This window comes from Rhodnius prolixus, unplaced genomic scaffold, assembly GCF_049639745.1.
Source record: "Rhodnius prolixus isolate KJV_2025 unplaced genomic scaffold, Rpr scaffold_1, whole genome shotgun sequence".
Taxonomy (NCBI): Eukaryota; Metazoa; Arthropoda; class Insecta; order Hemiptera; family Reduviidae; genus Rhodnius; species Rhodnius prolixus.
In genome coordinates, this window is record NW_027411581.1 from 17,658,310 (window position 1) to 17,685,215 (window position 26,906).

At 31.5% G+C, this 26,906-nt stretch overlaps 1 protein-coding gene across 1 annotated transcript; it reads right to left on the reverse strand.

Moving 5' to 3' along the window:
• Positions 1–1,091: 1,091 nt before the first annotated feature.
• Positions 1,092–25,315, reverse strand: LOC141456260 (uncharacterized). Its single transcript, XM_074132072.1, has 16 exons — positions 25,174–25,315; positions 17,974–18,089; positions 16,983–17,168; positions 13,877–14,090; positions 12,261–12,475; positions 11,844–12,029; positions 11,569–11,710; positions 10,634–10,804; positions 5,875–5,972; positions 5,575–5,757; positions 5,265–5,478; positions 4,923–5,137; positions 4,656–4,841; positions 3,110–3,251; positions 2,175–2,314; positions 1,092–1,480 (listed from the first exon to the last, which is right to left on the reverse strand). The coding sequence occupies exons 1-16, from the start codon at positions 25,193–25,195 to the stop codon at positions 1,349–1,351; spliced, it is 2,562 nt and encodes an 853-aa protein (XP_073988173.1). The 5' UTR covers positions 25,196–25,315; the 3' UTR covers positions 1,092–1,348.
• Positions 25,316–26,906: the final 1,591 nt, after the last annotated feature.

Sequence of the window (26,906 nt, forward strand, 5' to 3'; positions counted from 1 at the left end):
AATTAGCCTTTGTAGGGTTAGATGTGGTAGGATAGGTAAGCAATTTGGATTAGAAGTTAATTGAGTGTAATTTATACTTCTAAAACTTGCAATTTTCAAATATTTTTTAAAAGTAATTATGGCCTGTAATAGAAACAGTTTACACTTTTTCAGAAAATATGATAAAAAGTCTACTTTTTCTGACTTTTTAGCGTAGAAATTGATTTAAATAATGCAATAATGATAATAAAATTACAATAATGATTACAATTGCTTAAAAAAAGTTTATATTAAAGAACACAAGTAATTTTATTAATATTTATTTGTAAATAATGTTAACCATTATAAAAAATAGACAAAAGGCATTTAAAAAGTAGACTCATTTCTCGGGACACAAAAGCCCTTCTCTATAAAACCCTCATCCGACCAGGACTGAGTTATGGTTCCGAAGCGTCAGCGATGACCAAGGCAGATGAACGGGCCCTTTCGATTTTTGAACGGAAGGTACTCCGTAGAATCTATGGTCCTACACGCGATGGACCGAATTGGAGAAGTAGGAAAAACCAGGAATTGTACACTCTCTTCACGGATCCTGATATATAAAAGTAATAAAGCTTGGTAGACTGCAAAGGGCAGGAATTGTAGCTAGGATGAGTGAAGATGAGATTCCTAAGAATGTGCTGGAAGGAAACATGCAAAGATCCAGGAGGGTATCAGATCAAAGCTGCGCTGGGAGGATAGTGTGGCAAAGGATGCTGCATAGATGCTAGGATTCCGAAACTGGAGGGCGGCGGGCACGTCTTGAGGAGGCCAATACTCTACATGAGTTGTAGCGCCAGTTAAGGAGAAGAAGAAGAAGAAATTTAGTTCTACTAAAAATTTTGGAGCCTGCACTGTTAAAATCAGTCAAACGGCACAAATCATCGGGGAAAATTTGTTTCTTCTACAAATTCTCCTACCGGACAGTTTTAATACAACTATGTAAAGCCAACATTTTTTTAAAGATGAATTAAAAGATTTTTTATTAAACTACAAATTCTTCATTTTCATTTCAATCCATTGATTTTAAAAGGAAGTAATTTGTATTACGTATTTAATAAAAATAGGTCTACTTAACAAAACTAAGTGACTTTATTAAATATATTTTTCTTTATTTATCAAAATAAATATAAAAATATGTACAGGTAACTTATACAAGAATCTGAATACTCTGATTGATAAATACTTAAATATAGCTAAAGTAGTTGGAACAATAATCATTTAAAAAAAATAAAATTTACAATTTATGTACAAGGGGCAATAAGTATTCTCCTTTCAACGTTCTTTTTCCGACAGGAAAAGTAATCATAGAATCTTATTTCATATTTGTTTACTTTAATCGTTTATTTTGAATTTTATTTTTTATCGGCTGCCGAGGGTATGCCATATTTTGAGCGTTCGATGGTTTTCCAGAATTATTCTGTCCCATTCTTAAGGGAGTAGCATTGCTCAACTTTTCTGGCTAAAAATTAAAGAAACACTGAATTATTCAAATATCTTCATAGACAGAAACATAAAGGTTTATGAAATATCAGTCTCACTGAAGAGACCAATGTGAAGTAATCGGAACTGTTTTCGCCAAAAATTAGTACACAGTGCATAATATGTTTTTAAGAAAACTTCTCCATTAAATTGTAATTATTATAATACAAGTAAAAAAAAAAAAAAAATGCTATGGACTTTCATTCATCATCAAAGGTTGATTTTCAGCAGTTGTAGAGTTGAATTCCACCGTCAAAGCTTTTTATTTAATAAATTTCCTTGCTATAAAAAAAGGATAGGTATGTTATGTTTCGTGTGCGGATGATCAGGCATTTTAAGAGGAAATTAAACCCTAAACCACTGGTTAATAAAACTGTATTGATGGATAAAATCAACTGCATTATCCAGCACTACTGGCATAACCGAAAATGCTATAAAAAGAAGTTTTTTGTTTTTATAACCTACGACCGCTTCTCAAAATTCAAAAAAAATTCAACGGAAAGTACTATATCTCTTGTAAATAGATAGTATGGGATTAAAAGATGTTTATTACTTTAATGAGCTATTTTCCGAAGCTACATTAGTCTAAATTCTCTCTTGGTTTTGTTTTGATAATTTAAAAATTGGAGAAAAAAAAACAAGCATATAAATACATGATTAGATATAAAACTAACCGGCACTGATGATGGTGAAGGACTGCTATAGACACCTTCAAATAAGAATCCTGTAAGGGCATCTCTTATGAAAAATAAAAATGGATGGTCTGCCTTGAATTGTACTACATGTCTTGACATTAACGTCTCTGCCAGAATAGCTGGAGAAAATTAAGAAAGAAAGTTTGTTATTTATTTTACACAGAAGGGATCAGGTATGTATTTAAGTACATAGGTGCAAAGTTTTATATTCCTTCTAAACTACGCTTCTAAACCACCCGTTGCCCCGAATTCGAACAAATTTGGCGTTAAGGTGTGTAACACATAAATTTTGTAAAGGTGATAGAATAACATCCCCCTTCCCTAAAAGGTGCAGATGGAAAAGTTATTATTTTTAATTGCTTATGGAATTCTTTTATGGGACCTATATAATAAATTAGATTGGCATCCGGCGTTTAGGTATACTAACAGAACTTCACAAGTGTAATGCGGGTTTAACTCTTTCTATTCATTCTAGGCAAATACTCTGTATACACTAATTTCTCTAGTGCAGGTCTTATTCAAGAAATTTTTACAGGGCGATTCGATTAAGGGGACTCTCGGGAGAGGGGATGGGTATTCTTTGTCCCAAAATACCTATTCAATGAGATTTTTTCAATAGGACACGGTTCTGTGAGTCTACTTATAAAAGAAGTTGATTGTCTTGCTAAAATTCTACGTTATTCGAAATAACATAACCTTGAGTATCACATTACTAAATGATTTTTTCACTTATCTGAATTTTGTTTTGAAAATGCCTCTTTTCTAAACATCGTAGATAGTTCTAAAATTTGTATTTGAATAGTTTTTTGGAAAAAAATCTTTTCGTATATTTTAAGATCTAGGCAGCCCCTTGAGAAATTTAGTACTCTTTATAGAAATTATGCACACAATTATTGTACTATTACTATACTGACCTGAAGCGCCAGAAGCTATTGTTCCTTTCTCATTTACAATGATTTTCGCTTTATGAATTACACTAGAAATCGCAGTTTTTGTATTAACTGGCAACATTTCTTCCAAGTTCGCTTTGTCTGAAAACATATCTACAGCACCAAGCTGCAAAAAAATAAGCAACAATGGCATATAAATTCTAATAGTATGTGTAGTGAATGTTCTAATAGCATGTGACGATGAACACTATATTGATTTGGAACATGCACAGAAAATGAACTAAACCAAACTGAAAACTAAAAATAATTTACTATGTGCTAGACTTGATAAATATGGTCAATGTTAGTGTAGAATGTTAACAATGAGCTTGACTGAATGGGCTGCTAAAGCGAATAAACACGATTAATAAATGGGAAAACAAGATTTTTTAATATAAATATTAAATTTTGCATAAGAGTCGGCGTAAAATCAGTTTTTTCTCTTTGATTAAGCTTCAATCTACTAACAACCATTGGAGAAGATATGCAAATCTGACAACTTTTGATTACTTCTGTCAATCAAGTAGTAATGTTTATGTGGCTTTGTTTTTCGCATATCCATTAATTTTTTCCTATTTTCCATCAAAACTTGAAAATAAAAGTGATTGAAACTTTAAAGCATTAGAAGTTTTTAGTGTTAATAACGTCCTTAGTGTTTTCAAGTGATTCTTGGTATTTCATCTGACTAGTTTCGCAAGAGTTTGGAAAGTGTCCGAACAGAGTTTGTTTTTTAATCATAGAGAAATATTGACTTCATTATTAAAAACTATCAATAAATGAATAAATTCACACTAGTACTCCACCAATCACAAAATAACATTTAGAAATTGCAGAAATGTTTGTGGATAACAATAAACTACTATTTGTGTTTGCCAAATCACAGAACGCAGGCAATCAATCACACGCTATCATCAACACGTATCATAACAGAAAATGATATATTTCGCTCAAGTACTGATACCCACAGGAGTCACAATAGATCACAATGAATTTGAATTTTTGACCACTGATACAGTCAATCCACCAAACGTCACTTTTACTTAAGAATATCTTAGACCAAATTTTGAACAATTTGAACAAATGAAAACAATTATTTGTACAAAATGAAAAGAACTCACTGTTCTAATTGCTAAAATTTAAAGCACTTATTTTGATACAAGATTTTTTTTTTGTTACATTTTCGAAAGCTTGGTTTATTTTGTACGCAATGAAATTTTAGTTTGCAAATTTTCAAAAGGAAAATAAATATTACTTTTTAAATTAAGGATAGAGTAAATTTTTAATCGTATTTAAAGATGGCAAGCAGATCGAATGAGATGGTTAGCAAAATATAACATTATCAAAAAATCGGTAATCTCAGTGGAAAGGTATCAAACATTATGCATCACCTTACTAATATCACTTTCTCAATTAAGATTCATACTCTAAAACAAATAAAAAAAGGTCCAAACCTGGAAAAAAAAATCAGAACTATTTTTGTTTTCTTTTACGGAAATCAACTAAATATAGAAGATTAAAAAAAAAAACTTACTTTTTTCAATAGTGGTACTAAGTCGACGAAGTATTCAATTGTAAACTTTGGCAATGTGAAACTTATTTCCGAGAATGGAAGGTTTTCCAATATTGAAAATATAGAATTAAATGGAAGATTTCTAATAGTTTGTTGTAAGCCACTTCTTTCTAAAGGAAGAAGTATAACCATAGAATATCTTGGATCCTATAAATTAAATTAGTTTAGAAATTAAGTAAAATGTTTTATTCTAGGAATAAAAATAATATTGACTCTTTATTTACTTACATTATATTGCAATTCTACAATTCTTGCTCCCAGTGAAGCAATATAACCGTACTTGAAGAAACCCATTGTCTTCATAAATTCAGTCTTTTTACATTCATTTGCTTTCGTATAAAAACAGGATAAGTGTGTGGCTGCAGGATCAAATTGTACTTTCCATTCACCCTTGAAGAAAATTGCATTAAGAAATACCAAAGATGTATTGGTACTTAGTAAACCTAAAATATGTTTATATAAAAATAAAATTTGAATAAATCAGAGAAATAGATTGTTATATACTTGTATATAATGTATATTAAACTGTCCGGCAGGTCAGCCATATAAGGGTATTATATAAATATTTACCTGGATCTAATAGTTCTGGAATCAATCCTTGTGTTTCGCTTTTCACCCATGAATTAATTTGTTTTGCAACCTCTACTGGAGCTGAAAAATCTACCATTTCTATATTTGCACCATATTTCTCCGAAGCTATGGTTTGATAATTTGACTTCACTGCTAAATCTTTTTTTGTAAGAATTCTGCTTGAACTCTTCATCACTGTATTTTTTGATGATTTCTTTAAACGTAATGCCAATAATAATTACATTAAAAAATATATATTATTAATGTTACACATGTCTTTTATTGTAAAAAATTAACATTAATTGTGAACCTGAAGTTCTGCCTGGAAGCTTCTTAACCGCTCTTGAGCCAAAGTCTTGTTGCTTGGTAAGCGTAACATACTACAGAGTTGTTGCAATGTAGTTCCTTTGGCTCCTTCAAATACAAGTGCAAGAACCGATTTTATACTCGAAGGAGATGCTATCCAGTTTACATCTTCGAAATGATTCAAACTCTAGAAATTTTTTTTAAAAAAGTTTAAACCAATTAATTCATTGCTTTAAGAGATTATGTAGTACATTCAGTAACCTCATGGTAATACAGTTCTAAACGAATATATTTTGCAGCTTACCTGGGCTAGTTCTATATCAAAATAGGAAAACGTTTGTTGATTCAACAATGAAGTGTGAGATTCACCATTTCTTATATTTCCATCTCCATTTACGTATACTGCAACAAAGTTAACTCTGCATCACAAATATATCAGAATATCGAAGAACAATAGCATAGCACCAGTTTTTAACAAGAAGTTTCTCAAATTAAAATTTTATTTAACTTAGTGTAAATATTTTTCTAAAGCATTTATTTTGTGAATTTCCACTCAAATTATTTTATTTTACAATAAACAATTACATTCAATTATAATTATTCAAATGTGTCATCATGATTGAATAAATTTGTCAACAGGTATTTCTAGAATTTTTACAGACATAAAAATGCAAGGTATCCTGTAACTTTTATTTGCATCTTGATGAGTTTAAATAATTAATTTCAAATTCTATACAAAGCAGTTTTAATAATTATTCTACTACTTAATTATTAATTAATAATTTTGAATATTATAAAGTTATTTACTACAATTTGATTTACTAGTATGTAAACGATAAATCACCTAAAGAAAATAAAAAGAAAAAAACATAAGGATTAATCATGTCCATGTAAAAAATTGTTAGAACTATCAACGATACGCGCACAATAATTTCTGTCGGCTCTACCGTGATGTGGAAATCCCTACCTATTACTAAAATACTTTCCCATCAAAGAGATCACCCCACTTCATTTATCCTTCTAGCCACAGCGTAACTGACAGTGAAATAAAAAAATAAAAAACACATTTCTAATTTCGTCTACTGCTTTTTTTTAAAGTTATTCATTCATAGAATTACCTAATTTCAAGGCAAACTTACCACTAATGACTGAGGTCAGAGCAAACATTAAATGTACGCTTTTTCCCTCTCTCAATAAATTCTAATGGAATCTGATGGAAAGAAGCAATATAATTTTAAAACAAAGACAAATTACTTATTAATTTTCTTGAAATATTTTGTTCTACGATCACTTTTAAATAAATTGATTATTTCTTTAAGTTTTACCAAAGAATGGAGAAGGTAATAGGCTGAAATGAGTTAATTTATTAGCATTTTTATTGCTTTTTTTTTTATATTTAGCCAAAATATAAAATAATGAACAAGATCAGTGAAGTCGCAGTTTATTGAGAAAAAACTTTTTTAGGTTTTTAAAACTGTTATTCAATATTACTAGTACTTTTTGCAGTTTTTGAACCGGCAAATATCCGTTTTGAAGTCCTCCAAATTCGTAAAAGTGGTATTTACTTATTGCTCTGTATGTACTTGTGTGTTTATTTTATTCACATATGTATCTCGTACATTTTATATTTCAGTATTATACATAATTATCCAGATGGAATTTAAAAGATGAAACGGCAATGATAATTTACAATCCTGACCTGATATTTAAATGAAAAGAATATACAAACGTCATTGCTGTAGGTTTAAAAGATTTAAAGTAAAAACATTCAATAATTAAGCATTTAAAATATTTAATCATTAAGCAACACTTAAAAAAGGGGGAAAATAACAATTATTAAAATAAAGAAATAATAATTATAATATTAATAATAAATAAATTAAAAAAATTATAAAAAATATATGTATAGCAAAAAATAAAGTAAAACAATATATATATAAATAATAATAAAAATAAATAAATAAATAAAATAGAAATAAATCAATTGATGACAAAAAAAAGTTACTATGGTAATTTATCAATCTGTAGCTGTACCAACAACAAATTTAACAAATTCATAACAAGTGAAACTCTATGGAATTACTGAAATTTTGAAATGTCTCGAGTAAATCTTTGTTGAGTTGATTGGCGACCATCCGATATACTGCTATCAGTGATTTATCTTTGTGTGTGGTCGTCATAACTCAAAAACGGAAAATCGCCGAAAGTTTGTTACTTCCAGTGTTGGAGAACCACTAAGAGCCAGTGTTGGATCAGGTTTACGGGCAAAATCAACCAACTGGAAGTGCCACATTAAAACCAATTATCTTTCTAGTTACAGAAAAACGGTTTGGTAAAGCTTTCCTCTAAAGATTCATAGTACAAATAGGAATTAATTATATACGTAAATAAAATTCCAAACTATAAAAAATAATCGGTAGAGTGGAAGAGCTACTTTGAGAATAAATTTTTTAAGGATTTGTTTTAAACAATCCATAACATTTTTTCATCTCATTCTCGGCGTACCCCTCAATCTTCTACCCCCTGAGTGACAATCCTTTGCTTTCTTGGGCATTCTCTCTTTTCCCATTCTTCCTACATGCCTAATCCACCTCTGAGTTGGATCTCATTTTCCACCCGTCACCACTTCTTACAGGACCATATACATACTTTTCTTAATACCTTTCTTTCCCAGGTATTTAATCTTTTCTCCTGCTCTCTCTCGTTAACACCCAGGTTTCTGCTGCATAGGTCACTAAATGCATGTTATAAATTGCATAAAGTGGAACTAATGTTATTTCGTCACAGATTTTCTTCTTTAATTTTTGAAACGAACAGAAAAAAAAACAAATATAGAAAAAAAAGAGTGGAAGAAATGCAGAACGAATAGTATTTTTCTTGGGTGCAAACGGATGATTTCTCTTTTTCTCGACATACGAGCATTTCCGTGCCTTTTTTTTTTTAAATAATATAAAAATTGAAAAAATAAAAATGTCAAAAACATCAAATTTTAAAGTAGATTAGAGTAAAGCCCCTCAGTATCTACTTAATTAATTTGTCTGTAAAACCTTCTTGATCAACAACAAAATATATATATTACAGAAGAAAAACATATTTTATTGTGATTCTGTGATCTTTATTGACTTTAGATTAAATAAAGTGCAAGAAATCAAAACCCTAGAAGTACATGAATAAATATGCAATAATTTATTTTTTAAAGAAAGTAGTCAAATATGAATTTAAGGGAATAGTCCGTGGCATTCATGTTTAGGTATTGTAATAAGATATAATATAATTAAAAAAGTATATAATCAAATTAGTGTATAAAATGGAATACGAAAAATAAATTCTTGATCCCACGATTTTTTTAATATCTGCTCTCTAGCCTAGACCCAAGGTCTCTTTTGCATGCTCAATAAATCTTTTGCACTTTGTCCAAGATTGCTTTTCCCTAGCCAAATCTATAATAAACAACTTCAATTGCGTATGAGAAAATTTTAGTTTGGATAATATTTATATTTATTTATAATATTTATTATCCCAAACTATTTTCAAGGGAGGAATAAAAAAAGTTTAGGATGTAAATTTATTTATTTATGATTAATTTATTAAAACTATCCGGTACGACAGTTTTATAAGGGTTGTCAATATTAGCTTCTTATTTATTTCGATATATTTTTGTGCCCTTAAATAGAATAAAACATTTTTACAAGAGAAATTTCTTAGAGCGGAATACAGAAATTTCAATGTATATCATGGGAAATAATAAACAGTTATACGGACGAAACAGAGATAAAAAAAACTAGCAATTATGAAGCTGAAATTAATAACTGGGGAAACATCTACTGCTCTTAATTACCCACACGTCATTTTTTTGTTGTAATTATAGGGGAAAACTATTCCTTATTTTTTTAACGAGTTAATTACCTACACTTGCATTAATAATAAAAACAGAAAAACACCAAATATCTTTTATTACTTCTTTTAATTAGCTGAAGTAATCCTATCATCGCTAATTAATTTTAAGAATTGCTTTTACATACTGCACATGATTTATTGGATTTCCAATCTGCCTTTGTAATTCAACAAGAACCAGGAGGAAGGGATCACTGTAATTAAAGCGCGCATTATTTTTATTTTGATTAAGTTGAGGGAAGTGATTAGCTTAGTGGTGGATTCCATCCCGGGTTCGAATCCAGCTGCTGACCCTTGGATTTTCTCTTTCTACAAGCTTCTTACAGCTCACTGTCTGTTGATGGAAAGTGTTGTCTGTAACGAGCGCACTGAAAAAAGCTCCGGTCGCCAATGACCTCAGATGTTCACGCGCCTTAAATTTAAAAAAAAAATTAATTGAAGGAAGGGAATAATGGATTTAGGTACCTCTTTGTACACCAATAATAACGTCATTCTAACAAGGCAAAAATTATAGATATAAATCGAAAATGTGTAAATAAAAGTATTCAACATGTTATCATATATTCAACCCAAGAAAGCAAATTACCTTCTTGCAACTTACACAGAAGATATTCCCTCCTCTTTCAGTACATAACTATCTGATTGGATACATTCATGAAAAGTAGCAGACATAAATGTACAGAAGGCATTGGCCTAAATCTTTTCCCACAGTAGGCTCTATCCAATTTTATCTTCAGAAATTAACAATAGTGATGAACTGTAAAAGTGACCAGACAAAACATTAACATTGCTTAGAACCCGAATGAGAATAATCTGGACTCCATATATTACATCGAAAGTAAGGCAAGCCTACTAAACTCCTCCGACAGTTGCTTTGAAACAACAAAGCTCTGTTTATCAGAATTATTTTAATCACAATTTTATCGAGACATTTTTACTGAATTATGCTTGCTTGCCTCGGGTGGAAGAAAACTACAAGGAATAAAGTGCAAATGTCTAAATAAAGCAATGCAAAATATCTTGGGAGCATCGTACTTCAAATGGATGAACAAATTACCGATGGTTTAAAGAATTTTTTGTTAAAATAAGAAATCGTATGTTTCACACAAGATGGCTTGTTTTTCCTACATTTTTTAGAATAACTTAATTATAATAAAACAAAAAATTACCTTGCGGTGATATAGCTGCCTGCACTTGTGGTTTCCCAAAGCCAGCAGGATTAACTACTCGGCCAACAAATACTATTGTATTAGTGGTTTCATCTTCAATGAAAAAAAGAAATGGATGAGTGGCATTGAATTCTACGGTGTGTTCACCAAACTTGCTGGTCAAATCCACCACTGAAATGTATTTAATAATAATAGTTTTAATGTAACTATAATTAAATTTACATAGTTATATAACAATAAATTTCTTGAAATAGAAAATAAATAAATATTAGCAACTGATTAATATATACATTTAGGGAATAATTAGCAGTGAAAATTTTCAATAGGTCCGGAATTTTTATTAGATCAAATTTTTGCCGACCAGTGTTCTCTCGTTACAGACATCACTGTCCATCACTGGACAGTGAGTAATAAAAAGCTCCTAGGAAGAGAGAATCTAAGGGCCAGCAGCAGGATTCTAATCCGGGATCTCCGCATGGGAATCCAATACGCTAACCGCATAGCTAATCCGTTCCCTAATTTCTTTTTAAGTACAATTTCATAATGGAATAAAGTATGTTAATATTACATAGCAGACATAACTGTTGAGATTTTTAATGAGTTCATTAAACGGAAATTCTTCCGACTTTCGCTGCTCATCATCAATAGTTCATTTACTGACAAAATGCTAATAATAATAATGTTATTATTTCATTTAATTTTATAGAAAGACACTTCTAAATAATATTATTCTTCTTTTTTTTTCAATTTCCTTTATCAATTATATAAATCAGTTATTACAATATAACCCAGCCAAATAATTAAAGTAAAAATTGGATATCTGAATATCATTTATAAACACAAAATATACTAAATTATAATACAATATTTAGGTAGTTGCTAAACTACTTTTCCTTTGCATTCTTCATTCCAAATAATTTCAACATTAATATTACCTGTAGCTGCGTACGCTGTACTGCCCTGTTCATTCACATTTATTCCAGCTTTTTGGATTACATTTGATACCACTAATTCTTTAGGCCCTTCAGCGATTTCAGTTAGATCAGCTTTGGTGTTAAACATATCTGTTATTCCTAGCTGAAATATGTATTTTTTAAAGAGTTACACTTTTTTTTAATTTCAAATTAACATCTTATTTCTTGAATTAAATCATAAATTCAGTTTTAGAAAATGAATAAAATAAAATAAACTGTGCACATCATTTAAGTACCTGTTGCAAAACTGGAGCTAAACTTGCGGCAAATTCAAAATGAAACTTGGGAAGGGTCAACTGCACTGGTACAGCTTCCATTTTTGGAATGAGTGCTCTTAATTTATCGGGATTTAATGTTGCAATAACGTTGTTCAATCCATTCTTTTCAAATGGTAAAACAATATACATTGCGAATTTGCCACCCTAAAAACAAAGATTACATTTATCTTTAATTTTTTGTTTTTATTCTCTAAGATTAGTTTATAAATATATAGATTTATTTATATATACCAGATTTGTTTTTATTTTTTATAAAAACTGTTTTGATATTTTCTATTATTCTCTAATGTACTTAGCACATTTAGAGAATCTTTAAGTTATTTTTGTTATCTATTACAATAATTAATTTAAAATCAATTACTAATACCCTCTTACAATATAAGGCATCCTAACAAGACTTGATTTTAGTTCCATAGATTCAGCGTATTTGAGAGTGTGAACGGCTTTCATAAATGGCACCTTGACAGCGGTTTTCGCATCTTTATGGAATATGTCATCAACAGTTTCATTGGCAGGAAACTGGTTTTCCCACAGTCCCTTGAAATATACAGCATTTAATAATAACATCACTGTACTTTCCCTGGTATCAGCTGAAATTCAAAAATATCATCTTTAAACAACTTTATTTAAAGTTTCATTGGTTTTTGGTAATTCGTAACTGAAAATAAAATTAGAACAACTTAATATTTTAGCGCAACAGCTCATGGAATGTAGGCGATTTTTAGGGAAAAATTGTCGAAAATTTCTCGCAGTTTAGTTTTGGTAGTTCTTACTAGCTCTCATAGTTTCTAATGAAAAAGCGTTGGTAAACAATATACATACACATAGGCCGAAACTACTAAAAAAGGATTCTGGAATTTTTCTTACAGGCAAAGAGATTGTTACCCATTAAACTAAACAATAAGGCAGGGGAATATTCAGTAAAACTATAAATAGCACTTTAGAAGGATGTCCAAATACCCTTAGTTCGGAGTACTCTCAAAATATCCATTTTCACAGAAAACATTTCATATCTTTAAATTAATATTTGTTATAAACAGTTTAGAGTTTAGTTTGATTAGTTTAAAACTGAAATAAAAAAGTATTCCAAAATTTGCACTGAATGTAATTCTCTTTTAACTCCAACATTTCGCATTTTATTTTATCCTTGTTTATATTTAATATGAAATATGTTCTTAATAAAGTAAAACAGCACTTTAAAGGAAAGTGTAATCACCCTTTCCCCAGGAGTGGGCTTCTAATGTGTAAATTAAAAAAAGTCTAAGTTAAAAAAAAAGTTGAATCCGTTTTTGAAAAAAATAAGAATAAATAAGCCGCTTAGAAATGTGGTTCTTCCGATTGAAGAATATAACGCTTAGCCGCTGCGGGTATTCAAATTTATATTTGAATATTTCGTTTTTCAAGGAGAGTTTCACAACACACAAACACCACACATGTAGCCAATTTTCTAAAAATAGTCACTTTTTGGTTTTAGAGAACCTTATATTCATAATCATAATTCATAATCTTAAATTTTAATCGAAATAAAGGTTTCGTTCGATTCAATGTTTTGTTAGAGATGAAAAACGCCCTTACTAATTTAGAATCACATTATGAATCTGAATCAATTAGCCTAGTTTTACTTTTTGTTTAAATTCACAAATCATTGAATGACAACGTATTATGGTTATCTATTTAATAAGCGTTATTAATTAAATAACAGTAAAAAAAAACATAATTTATGAATAGAAAATAGACATGTTATGCCAGTGATAAAATAATATTTGACGATCAACTTTTTTAACTACTATAGTAGCGATGATTGTGATAAATAGCGCAAACGTTCTATTCGAAATTAAAAATGTATTACTTTCTTTCTTTCTTTTTTTTTAATGCAACGAAAAACAACTAAATAAATAATTACTAAATATTCACTAAAATTAACGGACTCGCAAAGAATTATATTTGCAAAGAAAATTAAAGTTTGAATTATTAAAGATTAAAATAATTACCTTGCGAAACAAGATGTTGAATGTGACCTTTGGACACAGCTTTGGCCCAAGCATTTATCTTTGAAACTGCTTCTACTGTATTTTTAAAATTTATTTTTTCAATTGTTGCGTTATAAAGACTATCAATTTTTTTTTCAAATTCAACTTTTGGTTTTGCTTCTTCATCAATGAAGAGTTTAGTTCCTATGGTTATATCATATCCGTCATTGGCCTCCTAAAATACATGATTTAATTATAACATTTAAATTATATCCAGGGAGTAATCCTCGCAGTTGTTAATTGGAAAAGAATATTGGGTATATTTAAATATATGAGAAGAGTTAGAGAAATCTTTGTTAATATCTTTACCATTAATACAATAATAGAAGAGTCTTTAGATTACTCGCTTAGTTTTAACCAAATCTTAAAGCTAAATTTTAATTCAATCCACTTTTTTACCATCTCTTTGAAAACAGTTTTTTATTTTTTTAATTTAATGGTTGAAAATATGTTATTGTAACACGAAAAGAATCAAGAAGTCATAGTCATGCAAGAGGCAGTAGCAAGGAGGTAAAAAAAGAAGTTGAAGTCAGTATGAAATTTGAAAACTGAGGTGAGATAGTCAGCAAACCAGTTGGTATTTTCAACAGTATTGTCTTTGCGATGATAGGATGGAGTTTTTTTTTAAAAGAAAAAGATTCCAATTGTTGCCGTATAGAGGGATTAGTTTCTACTGCAAGAGCTGCTGAGTCGAGACTGTGACTTTTGCGAAAATTCGCTAAGGGTTTTTTTAATTTCTGATAAATTTGTTATAAATTATTCGGTCAAAAAGATACCAAGTTTAGAGTCGGACGGATTTCGCTCTCCGTTTGAGTACTCTTGATGTTTTTATACGAAGACAGGTGGATATTATCATGATAACTTCGATATATTTGCGAACTACTGAATTCTGAATCCCAGACAGAAGCATATGAAGATCGAGTCATGAACTGTTTCGCCATTTGTTCTCTAGAAAGCGCCACGGTAGCCGAGCGGTTAGAGGCGAGACCTGTAAAGCTAATATGAATTTTGGTATTGGGTTCAATTCCCGGTCTAGGCCTTGGATTTTATTTAATGGTTAATAAAAGAAATTTACAGTAAAGTATGATGTTTGCTAATCGCCTCCGTTTTTTAAATTAGCCTCCAACTGGTTAGGCAGAGAATTTATTTTATTATTTTTTTTTAATTTACTTAACAATTGACAATCTGTACATAAATATACGAGGGTTGGCTGAAAAGTAATGCACACATGCTTGGAGAGGGGAAAAGAAAAGAGTTATCAAGTTCGGACAGAAAGTATACTAAAGTACAATTCTTAGGCTTCACAATTATGTATTACTTTTCAATGTAGTCACCATTAACGCTGATACATTTCTCCCAACGTGAAACAAGTTTTTTCATTCCGTCACTGAAGAATTCTTTAGACTTTACTTGAATCCAGGAATTGGCAGATGCCTTCACCTCATCGTCTGAGGATTAGTGATTACTGATTACCCCTGAGGTCTCTCTTGAGTAGAGGAAACAAATAAAAATCGCAGGGGCCAAGATCTGGGGAATAAGGAGGGCGTGGAATTGGTTCAAACTTTAGTTTTTCATAGCCTCTGCAGTTTCGCGCGAGCGTTGTCACGTTGCAAGATTATTGGTGCCCAGCTGTCTCTAACACGACAATCTCAACTTCTTAGAGTCTGTAAGTACCGAGAAGAATTTACCGTTGCCCCTGGTTCCAGAAAATCGGTCACATAAACTTGGTGAGCATCCCATAACACAGTCAGAAGAATTTTTTCTTTTTTTTGCGGACGATTGTGTTTTGAACTTTTTCGGCCGAGGAGAAGGCGCATGTCGATATTCAGTGATCTGCCTTTTCTCTTCTGGGTCGTTATGATGGACCCATGATTCGTCCCCTGTCACAATATTCAAAAGAAAGTCGATAACAGCACGCTGTTTATCTCGCAGTGACATAGCACCAGTATACGTGTCCATACTTCGAGTTCAAACTACGCATACGTAATAAAGGGGAAATGTGACTTCCAAATGCCACCTCACGCGCTTTTTGAAGCTCTTCGTTCGCGCTCTGCAAGCATGTGTGCATTACTTTTCGTACATACAATTCGTATATACAATAAGTACATAAGACAGTAGTTAAGATATTAAGGATTTAAAAAGCGAGAAATCAGTTTTCTTTAACTCAACCCACCCGCATAGCCACGTCCTGAGTAAGACAATAAATTTGTCGAAACGTTCACAAAAAGACGGAGTTGTTCTTTATTGTTCTGGACCGATTCCTCGCTATTTGAATCCTCAATATAAATATTTTACGGTCGCTAAAATCTAATAAAATTTCAAAGTAGTTAAGATATAGCAAGAAGTAGGAGGAGGAGGAGAAGAAACTACCCAGGGGTAGCACTCTCTACAGGATACCGATGTTGATGATAATGATCTTAAGACCTCAAGGAAGTTTCAAATCCATTGACGATTCAGTCGGCGTGGTGGATTGTCAGGGATGTCTGAGGAGAGGCGAGGGAAAGTACGAGAGGATTAGAGCAAGTAGAGAGAGCAGTATGGAACGTGTGATATTTCGTCTTGGTAAGTTGTTGTACGAATTGGATGTTGAGGTCGCTGTGAAGAGTGAGGTTAGTCACGTAGAAAAGAGCGTCAACTAACTGTCAGAGTACTTTTGATTGCAATGTCTGCACAGTTCGTATGTTTTAAAGTTTGACTTGCCCATCTTTAGTCCGTATTAGAAGGTACCTTTAAAAATAGTAAAATAAAATTGAATCGATTTTCCTAAGAAAATTGATTTATGCATGTACTGCATTTATGAAAATGGTGCTTTATTCTCGTCCACTTGGAAATTAACAAATTTTGTTTTTTCTAAATTATTTTTTTGTACAATTACTTTTCCCCTCATTTTTACTTAATACTCCATACGCAGCAACCATTTAACATTGTATTTCAACTGGTATTATTGTTTGTAGCCCAGAAGAGACTGAAAAACAATCAAAACCACCTGTCCAACCCAGCAGAGAGAGACAGAAAAAATCATCTGTTAAAATTTATTTAGACTTGTAATTATTTAAAGAATTGATACCTCTAGTGATTGTAAAATCGATGAGAATTTAGTAGCGGTGAAACTTCTTGCATGAGGCATTATATTAAGGGCTTTTTCCAACTGTTTACTGGTATTACCTTTGGCACCTTCATAGAGCATTGCAAGCACTAATTTAAGACTAATTGGAGATATTACCACATTCCCCATCGTTCGAGCACCAACTGCCTGAAAAAGATTATAATTTCCAAAGTTATACAATTTGTAATGGAATCATGATAACTAAGCATTACTTATTTGATTTTTTTTTTGTTATGGAAAAAAAAACAAGTATGATTTCACCCAAGGTCAATGGCATCGTTGAGATAAAAGAAAGCCCCGAGTTAGCTAGAGTATTGCAAATACAAGTTCCGTTCTCACACTCTATTACACTTCTTTGGGAATCCCCGGTACTTCTTACCACCTAGGATGCATAAAGATATGCAACGAACTACAAAATGGTTACCTTTTCATTCGGTTATTCTCTCTACCGAAGAGTTAGCATGGATAATTATTACAGATGGTTTTGCACATACGGTTTACTGTGAAAATGCAGCTACACCTTCAATTCTGGAAGGATACTGTTCTAGAAAAGCACTTCTTGGCAAGTCTGATAACCTACCAGAAATCGCAGTTAGGTGAACCCCATTAATGTGCAAACCTCTTGTTATGTACATCAAATTGCTATATCGTTTTTTAAGATAATGATTGATATTTTAAGAGTAAAGAAATTACTACTGATACAGTAAATTCCACCTGCTCCGTGGTAATGTAAAAAATTAAAATTAAAAACCCAAACGATTCCTTTTGCCAATGATTGCGCAATATGGAGGAGTTCTAACTTGAAGAGCGGCAATAATATGCCATCTTATCAAGCTGAGGTAAACAAAATGTAGATTTGTGCGGAAATAACCTGATAGTTGAATAAAACTCATATTAGTAACAGTTACTGACGGCTGGAATGTGTTCAACGAAGTAAAAAAAAAAAGATTACCTTTGTTAACGCCCAGTCAAATGCATTAAATCTATCTGATTTGTCTGCTTGCACATCTTTAGGCACCGTGGGTTCTTCACCCCAGCACACACTAAAGCTACATATTACAGCCATCACTGAAAAGAACAAAACTTAGTGTTTTTTTTAAAAAAAAGAAAACGTTTTTACAGTTCAAAATTCCATATAAAGAAAAAATGTAAGCCCAAAGATAAAATATAAATAAACAAAAATATATAAATACAAAAAATAAGCTGTTAAATTTGTTGACGTCATAAAAAGAGAAGAAAATTTATTGTTAATTACGTAAGCTATCCGCCTCCGTTCAAAGCTCATCGGCAGTTAGAGAGAGAGGGAGTAATCCGAACTTAAATGAATAAAATAAAATTAAAAAAATTATTATATTTAACCTATTATCACAGTTATACAAAGTATGGGGTGCAACCCCTTATAGGAGAGATATTCCGCCAACATATCTTCAATACTCCACATCGGGCATTTAGGCCAATCAGCTGTATTAGTTCTATGGTGATGATAGAGGAGAAAGTAATGGACAGTATGAGATCTAAAGCATGCTACTTCTACTGCTCTTGGCTGGTTAATTCAGAGTGTTTCTTTGGGAGTTGGTTAGTTTATAGGCGTTTCGAATTAGGTTAAGGTAGCTCTAACTTATGCCAAGATTGGACCAGTTTCGATATTTCCCGTAATATGACTTAATCCACAAATGATAGCCAGCAAAGTTTTCCAAAATAACCACATGTTAGGCTAAATCGCTCCAAATGTTTACCAGCTTTTTTTTAACAAGATGGCTAAAAATGTTTTCTCAAACTCTCCACTTGCATTCATGTTCTTGCATCAATTGCTAACTTATTTTCGCTTATTATCATGTTTTGATGGATTCAGGTTGAAAACATACTTAGTCTATAAATGTACTTACCTCTTACCTGCTGGAGCGAATTACGATGATCTGACCCATAGTTAAATAGTTTTAATAAGATAATAAGTTAATTCAGTGTTAGTAGTAAATTGCAATAGTAGGGAGTTGCAAATATTATTGATATAATAAAATAAATTCGTGTGTGTTCACCGCAGAACTATTCGTGTTCTGTTCTCGCAAATTCTGTTTTTTCATTGAACCAAAATTACCCCATACCACCCTGAAATGCATGACAATAATTTTGGTCGAAAAAAGGTTACAAATATAAATTATAAAATAGATAACTGAAATGTAAATACAAGGATTAATTAAAAATTAGGAGCTAGTTTCGTGAAAATATCAGAACAGTGAAAATTTTCTTCAAGCAAAACATTTAACCTTTTTCAATAAAATAAAGTAATAGAACAGTAATTATAATGACAGTTAGAAGGAAAGTTTGCCCAACTCCTTTCCTAGTGTTGCCTATATAATAGAATTCTGTAATGACAGTATGGTAAAGAGAATTTAGTAGAATGCAATGAGTGTCTCTCAACTGGTGAAATGAGTAGGAACAGCACAGAGGTCAGTGGAAAAAAAGTGGGAGTAAGGTGCTATACTCCATTCGGAAGATAAGTCAAGTTCGTGTCCAACCATCCTTTCAAGGTGCACAATTCTGAATCAACATAATCACCTTGCTCGACCTTGACAAAATAGCATCTTGATTTTTTCGTATTATTTTAATTCATTATTCACTATCAAAAATAAAGATTGCACCACCAAAGCAGATCCAACTTAAAAATAAAATTAAACGCCAGGACTAAAAAAGTTGTTTTTGACACATTACTCGGTGAGTTTGTTTGGAAGTACATATCCATTATACCCAAAAAACAGATAAACGCAGATTGATTTGAGATTTGGCTTACCAGAGAAACCGATTATAAGCTTTTAGACAAATCAGATGTGATTTAGCCCATAATATGCAATAATTTTTTTTTTTATTATTATCCTTTTAATGAAATTTACACCTGTACCTACAGGTACAATAGGTAAATGCGATGAATGTATGTGAATTGCGTGGCAGACGTGAATGACAGTCATCCATTGATGGCCGCCGTTAGTCACCCAGTTGGTCACGGGGCCAACGGCGCCTCAGCCGTCTTCGAGGATTGGAGGGTAGCGTAGTTGTAGACAGGTTTGCAGCTAAAGGGTTGGGATGCAGTGAGAGTTTTTGGTGAAAATTTTTGTATCGAATTTTGGCAAGTTCGGAGATAAGTGGAATTTGGAGATCTGTATGTATAGTGTGGTTGCTTACGTAGAATGGAGCGTCTAGTATGCGGCGGAGAATTTTGGATTGCAGTGTTTGTAGTCTATTGAGGTTGGATTTTTTAGCTGCACCGTAAAGTTCGAGTCCGTAAGTACATATTGGTGTGAGAAGGGCTGTATAGAGTCGTCGTTTGTTCTGTAGTGAGAGTTTTGAGCGTTTGTCGAGTAGCCTGGCTAGAAGTTTGTATCGTTTGTTTAGTTCGGTACGTTTAAGTCTCGTATGGGGGTTCCAGGTAAGTCTCTTGTCTAGGTACATTCCAAGGTACCGCACATGGTCGGCTGGTGGGATAAAATTAAGGAAGAAATACAATTTACATATTCCCTTACAAATGAAATACTGATGTCGGTTTAAAAATAAAAAATAATTATAATAAACAAGTACATAAAATAAAAAAATACATGTAAGGCACCAGTATCAACTTGATTGCAACTGTAACCTTCCAATCTTCTTCCCTTTCCGAACTATCCGCCCTCATCAAACCCAACAGTACTGATCAAAAAACCCTCCAAAAACTATTTTTTCAAAAAAATATTTCAAATAAAAAAAACTACAGGTTTATTAACAGAACAGTTAGTAATTAAATGCATATGAAAGCAACTTTATTTGAATAAGACGATTATTTAATAACCGATACATAGAATATGGGATAAGTTGGGCCCTTCGTTGAGCGGCATTAAATCAAATAATCCAAAATCAGTCTCAAAAATAAAAGTCACTCTAACGAAAGTGTAACCACGTCACTAGCAAATAAAACGAGATAGATATCCTCCACAACTAGAAAAACTGGAAATATTTAGATAATTCTCTGTCCCACAGAACCAAGACAATTGCATTAAGACAGTCTAGTAATAATTTCAAATCTGTATTTTTTTAAATCCCATTTCTTTGTTGATGTAAACATACTAATAAAAATAAAATGACAAATTAATTTACGTTGTAAATGATTTTCGCTAATGATGTGATAAGATCATAAATAAAAAAGAAGAAGCCGCTGATAACCCTTTAAAAAGATTATTCAGAAAGATTTTTACAGCGCAAGTGTTCAGATATTCAGATTTTTTTTTTAAAATAAACTTACCTATCTGAATAAACATTATTTAACCCAAATCTTAAAAAAAAAAAAAAAATGGTGGTGATAATTACAAATTTCTTATGAGCCTATGCCAACTAACTAATTATATTAACAGATTAACGGTTCTTTGACCTACAGAAAATTCCTTTACAAAGTTTTCCGGTTGTTACAACTTCCATTTAATGGATTTTCCGAAACCATAAAGTTTTGCCTAAAAAATAAAGCTTCCATCTTTGTTCTTCACTTTCTCAAAACTCGGGCAACGGTTTTTTTTCTAAAGTGGAAACTTAATTTGAAAATAAGGCACAGATGCGAAACTCCTTTCTGTGCAAGTAACATAAGAGAAAACAATTTCTTTACAACCTTAAAGTGTAACTAGTATAAAAGTGCGAGAAAGAGAATAATTACTAAAACATTACTAAATTATTTTACTTTAAGAATTACTAAAATAACTGGGTTATCAACTTTTTACATTAAACTTGATTATGCTTGAAGACATTTGTCTAATGAGTCTTCCTAGTTTCCCATACGAAGAGACTAACAGGTTATTTTTAAAAGGACAACACTTGGGATGTTTTCCTTATTAATTTCTATGATCTACTAGTAGTACCTAAAAAAACTGACGGCAAAGGTTAAAGGTGCAAATGTTGAACGTTAAAAGAAACAACTGATAAGGTTAGATACAGTAATGGAAATAGCTATTAAGACGTAAAATTAAATCAGGTCAAACTCCTTCCACAACTTTTTTTTGTTTAACTATACTAAGAATACATTAAAAAAAAAAGACTCTAAATGAGCCAATTCACAGAAAAATGATAAATATTATGGGATTTACCCGAGATGTTTGGGAGAGGTATATTCTAAGAACATATAATAACTTTGTAGCGTAGTTTGTTAATTACAATTTAGGGCACAGGCAATGTAAAAAAGTACATAATGAAAGTAACAGACCGACAAAGAGAGTAACTGAGATGAAAATATTAATCAAATGAATGGAAGCCATATTATTATATTGCTTTTTAGAAAGCAAAATAATTAAAACAGTTATTTAGTGACCTCAATCAATTCTGTATTGTTCTTTCCTTTTGTTGTAGGATCAGTGCACTGACATCAAAACAAGTATAAATTGGATATTGTTCAATCAAATACATTATAAATGACTGCCAGAATCAGCTAATTAGGTTGAGTAACAAAAAGTAAATTGTGAAAATAAAACTTAATAATGGAAGAGAAAATAATTTCACCATGGTTATTGTGAATCTAAGATAGTTTTCGGATTACTAAATTGATCATATTGGAAGAAAAGAGTAATGCCAAATTCAGTCATGAATTTTATTATGCCGAGCTTTTGATCTAGGGACTAAGTCATCTTCAGGGCTTATTGACGTTATAATATGTTCAATTCTGTAAGGTTGGCGTATCTTCTGTCTTGTCTGCTAATGAACTTTACACGAAATAAAATATTTTATTGTCAATAACCTCTGAAGATGTCCTTGTTCCTAAATCGAAAGCTCAGCAAAATAAAAAACTCTTGACTGAAAGTGGTATTATTCTTCTCTTTCTATTGGATTAATGAATCAGTCACCAAAAAACAATTAACAATAAAGTGACTTTTTTTTTTATCCCTAGCCTTTTAATTGAACAAAATAAATGTAGATTACCTTTAGTTTTGTTTGTGAAGAGTGGAACACAATCGCTAAGACATTTTGTAAGTTTTTAGCGAAATACAATAAGGGTGAATTTCAAAATTTTCTGCATCATTGCTTAATTTTTACTTTATCAACTAATGTGGATTGTCGTGTATAATCAAAATTTGGTAGTTTTTAAAGAAACGTCAGTTTGGCATAATTAGTTTACATTGTTTTTTAAGATGATACCGAAACCCAAACTCAAAAATTCATCATTAAAATTGCAATTCCGTTAAGATTATTTCCCTAAACTTGGAAAATTTGGTAGCGAAGTATAAATCGCGTCGTATAAGCATTTTAGCTTCTCTGAACTTCTCTAATTTCTTAATTTTCCCTGTTTCATCTATAATTTTTACTTTCTACTACACCTAGCAAGAGTTGTAATGCGATCGTGCCAAATTTTTAAATCTAATTTTGATATAAGTTTTAAGACTCTTCAGTTAAAAAATTGATTTCTGGAAAAAGGTATGCGCGGCTGAAAAAGTATCTCAAAAGTGAAAAAACACGGAAGCTTAAATTTTATGTACTACGATTGAATCCCACCATGAAATCTGATCACATTACTGAGTTTTCACTTACATTTCATTTACGTACTAAAACGTTATTTCTTAAAATTTAGGGCGCGTCAACATCAGAAGTCATTGGCGTCCAAAGCTTTTTTCAATGCACTACAGAGCTTTGGATAGTGCTCTCATGTTACAGACAAAGCTCTCACATGGCTCCTCAGAAGAAAATCTAAAACTCTTGCCTTAATAATTTATCAAAGAAAAAATTAATTTAAGGAAAAGGCTTCCCATTACAATGTCAAATCGTACGTGTGATGTACGTCGCAACTATAATACCAGTTAGTAAGAAATAAATATGTTTATAAAATTCGGAATTCCCAAAAAATTTGTGTTATATAATTCTGAGAAATTTATTGTAGTAATAGAATGGGCTTCGAAAGCTTTTGGCTGTTCGCGGATGATGGTTTACCGTTTGGTACGGCAGAATTTTGCTGGAAGTTTCTGGTCCCGTGCAAAGCTTTCATTAGGTAAGACGAACGTGACCTCGCAATCTTGATGATTTGGTGAAAAGGACTCTTATTCGAATACCAAAACAAATGGGATTATTTAGTTAAAAAGAAGAATCTAGAAGAAGGATGCTTTCCTGATTCGCAACTCGAACTCTAAATGTTTAGTACCTGACCTTATCAGTAGGTATAAAAACCGATCCTTCAGCCCGAAGCAGTGATGGTGACATTATATTTTTTTTTCTAAAGAAGTGACGCAAAATTTCTAGAATCAGTCATTTATTTAAACTAAAAGATAATGACGGAAGTTTTTTTTTGCACTGGAGGCCATCTAGTTATTCCATAAAAACATTTTTTCTCAGGATAATGTAGAGGACGCAATCAGATAGGACAGAAGATTTGAAAACTCAAACCTGACAATGCAAAAAGTTAAAATGTCATAATTGTTAATAAGCAAAAGTCCTGAAGATGACCTAGTCCTTATGGTCGAATGCTTTGTAGAAAATATAAAAATTGTGTCTGAAATTGGCAAAATTCTTTCTTCACATTGGGGATTAATGAATCTGTCATCAGTGGCAAAAACTATGAACAGTACTCACTCTTCAAGGAAATTGTTTTCCATAAAAGTTGCATTTGGTTGCAGAGTTTGAGAAAACCGTTGGGTCTATTTGGGGAGGGCTATTTCAATTACTTGTGATCGCCTATACATTAAGGTAAAATAACCCGAACAGAACATACTGTATTCCTAATTTACTAAATTTAAATGAAATGTATTTACATGTTAATAACATGGGAATGAAATGAGTCGGATGACTGATTCTTTCTTTTAACGCAAACTGGTGGATTCCCTCACCGCCCTCTTTGGGTTTATTCTTAACAAGCCGAACTCGTAAACGTTTAGGTCAGGAATGATTCCAATTTTTTTTTTTTTTTCTAGTTTTAATTTACTTGACAAAGATAGTAAGGGTAAGTGGCAAGTTAATTACATGTTTTGGATGGCAAACAAATTTTGATACATTAACTTCGAACGCCGATGATTAAAGGTCATCCTGGAAAATAACACGAAGGAATTTTGTAAAACACTGTTTCTTCTCAGGGAAAGATTAAGATAATAATTTGAATTTAAACTTTCAACCTTGTTAGAGTTATCAATAAATTGAAATTTAAAAAAATAAATAAAAACTGACTTACAAGTGTATACTGACAGGTCCATTTTGCACTTTAAGTACCTCTATTCCAGTGTCTGTTTGACTGTATGAACCTCTGAACTGATTAAGCAGCGGACAATTACTGATGTAGGTGGGGGTTGACGGAAGCTGGGAAGGCCCCATATTTATCGATACTGGCAGAATCGACTAAACTCGTTATCCTTGAAATTCTACTAAAAATTCTTCCAGGAAATTAGTATTAAAGTAACTACAATGTTTAAACTTGAATATTAGAATTGCATTTCACTAATCATATTCCTGAGACCATATACACACGAATTTTTGTTCAGAAATACTGCAGTAATGCTTCTCATTAGCAAAGTGTCCCTGTTCTCCATTTTCCCCTCTTCAATGGAACAATTAAGTACCCGAAGAACAAGGTCGGTTACTTCTAGAAACTAAAAAAAAGTCAATTGATTTAGATGTCAAATATATTCTTTCAAGTGACCGTCTATTTGATATAACCATTTCAACTAATTAGCAAATGTTCTTTAAACTTGAATTTATACATTTATTTTAATGTTTTGAAGTTTTTCATGCCTCGAGATGTACTGGTTTTGGTAATTCTAGGTAGGTCTGTCAGCACTAGTAAAATTTTGCCTTAAATCTTTTATTAAAATTAGCGTTTCCAATTACACACCAAAATCAAATAAATTCAAATAAAGCTATGGTTTTGATATGTGCAGTTACCTTTCAAATTGAAACATATTCTTAAACTTTATTTTCAAACCTGGAACCCAAATTTAATGAATATCGGGTAACCTGGATTACATTTACAGTTTTGGTTGGTTTTAGTTTTTTTAATTTTCTCGAAAGAGAAATTTAAACATGTTCTTATAACTTTAAATGCTATTTATATAACTTAAAGTCATTAGATTATCACTTTTATTTAGAATGTATTTTAAGAAATATTGATTAAGGTGTTGTTTGGATGAGGTTCAGATTAAATTTTCGTTTCAAGATTTGGCTTATTAAGAAGAAAAAGCGCGTTGCAGGCTATGAACTCAGGTTAGTCACTACTCATTTGCTAGTAGATTATAGAGGATGGGGGAGCATACAATTTCTCATAGAGAAATTAAAGCTTTAGACGTGTCACTCCAATCCGCCAGCCTATTTCTAAGTTTAGGGCTTACTTTGATAGCCTAGGAGTTTGGACGAGATGTCTCACCTAAAACTGAGGTTTGGCTTTTTTTTTCTTTTCTTTTTTGTTATCCTATTCTGCTAACTCTCAGATGTATTGGATTTCCTTGGTGGTTACTGTTACTAAGTTTGGAGGGATGTTTGCCATCTTATGATTTAAGGCAAATTTTGCAATATTTGGGGAAGATTTTATGAAAAGGGGGGCATGAGCCACCAAGATTATTTCAACCTTGTTAGAACTTCCTCGTCTCTTCTCCGTAAAAAATAAACTTTTATTTAAAATTCTTCCAAGGAAATCTAATTTTATAACAATACTATAGGAGGATAGTGTTCGATTTCCTTTAAAGTGTTATTAAACTAATTGATTGAAAGACCAAATTCTTGCTTTTTTGAACTTCTTAAAAAAAAAAAATTAAGAATAGGTTCTGATATGTCTACTGCTCTCAAATGTTATTTTAAATTAATAATCGTACAAGATACCTTCTTACATTTAGTAACTATCTAAAAATGGGGGGGGGGGAAACTAATTGTATAGAGGGAGAAAGTCGTTTTCCATCAAAGGTTTTTTTTTTACTT

Excerpts from the sequence above, each read along its gene's own strand:
- LOC141456260 (XM_074132072.1), bottom strand. The coding sequence starts at position 25,195 with ATGGACCTGTCAGTATACACTT. Across the intron at positions 12,030-12,260 it reads TTGTTAGGATGCCTTATATT|GGTGGCAAATTCGCAATGTA; the intron begins GTAAGAGGGTAT and ends CTTTGTTTTTAG. Across the intron at positions 11,711-11,843 it reads TAGCTCCAGTTTTGCAACAG|CTAGGAATAACAGATATGTT; the intron begins GTACTTAAATGA and ends TACATATTTCAG.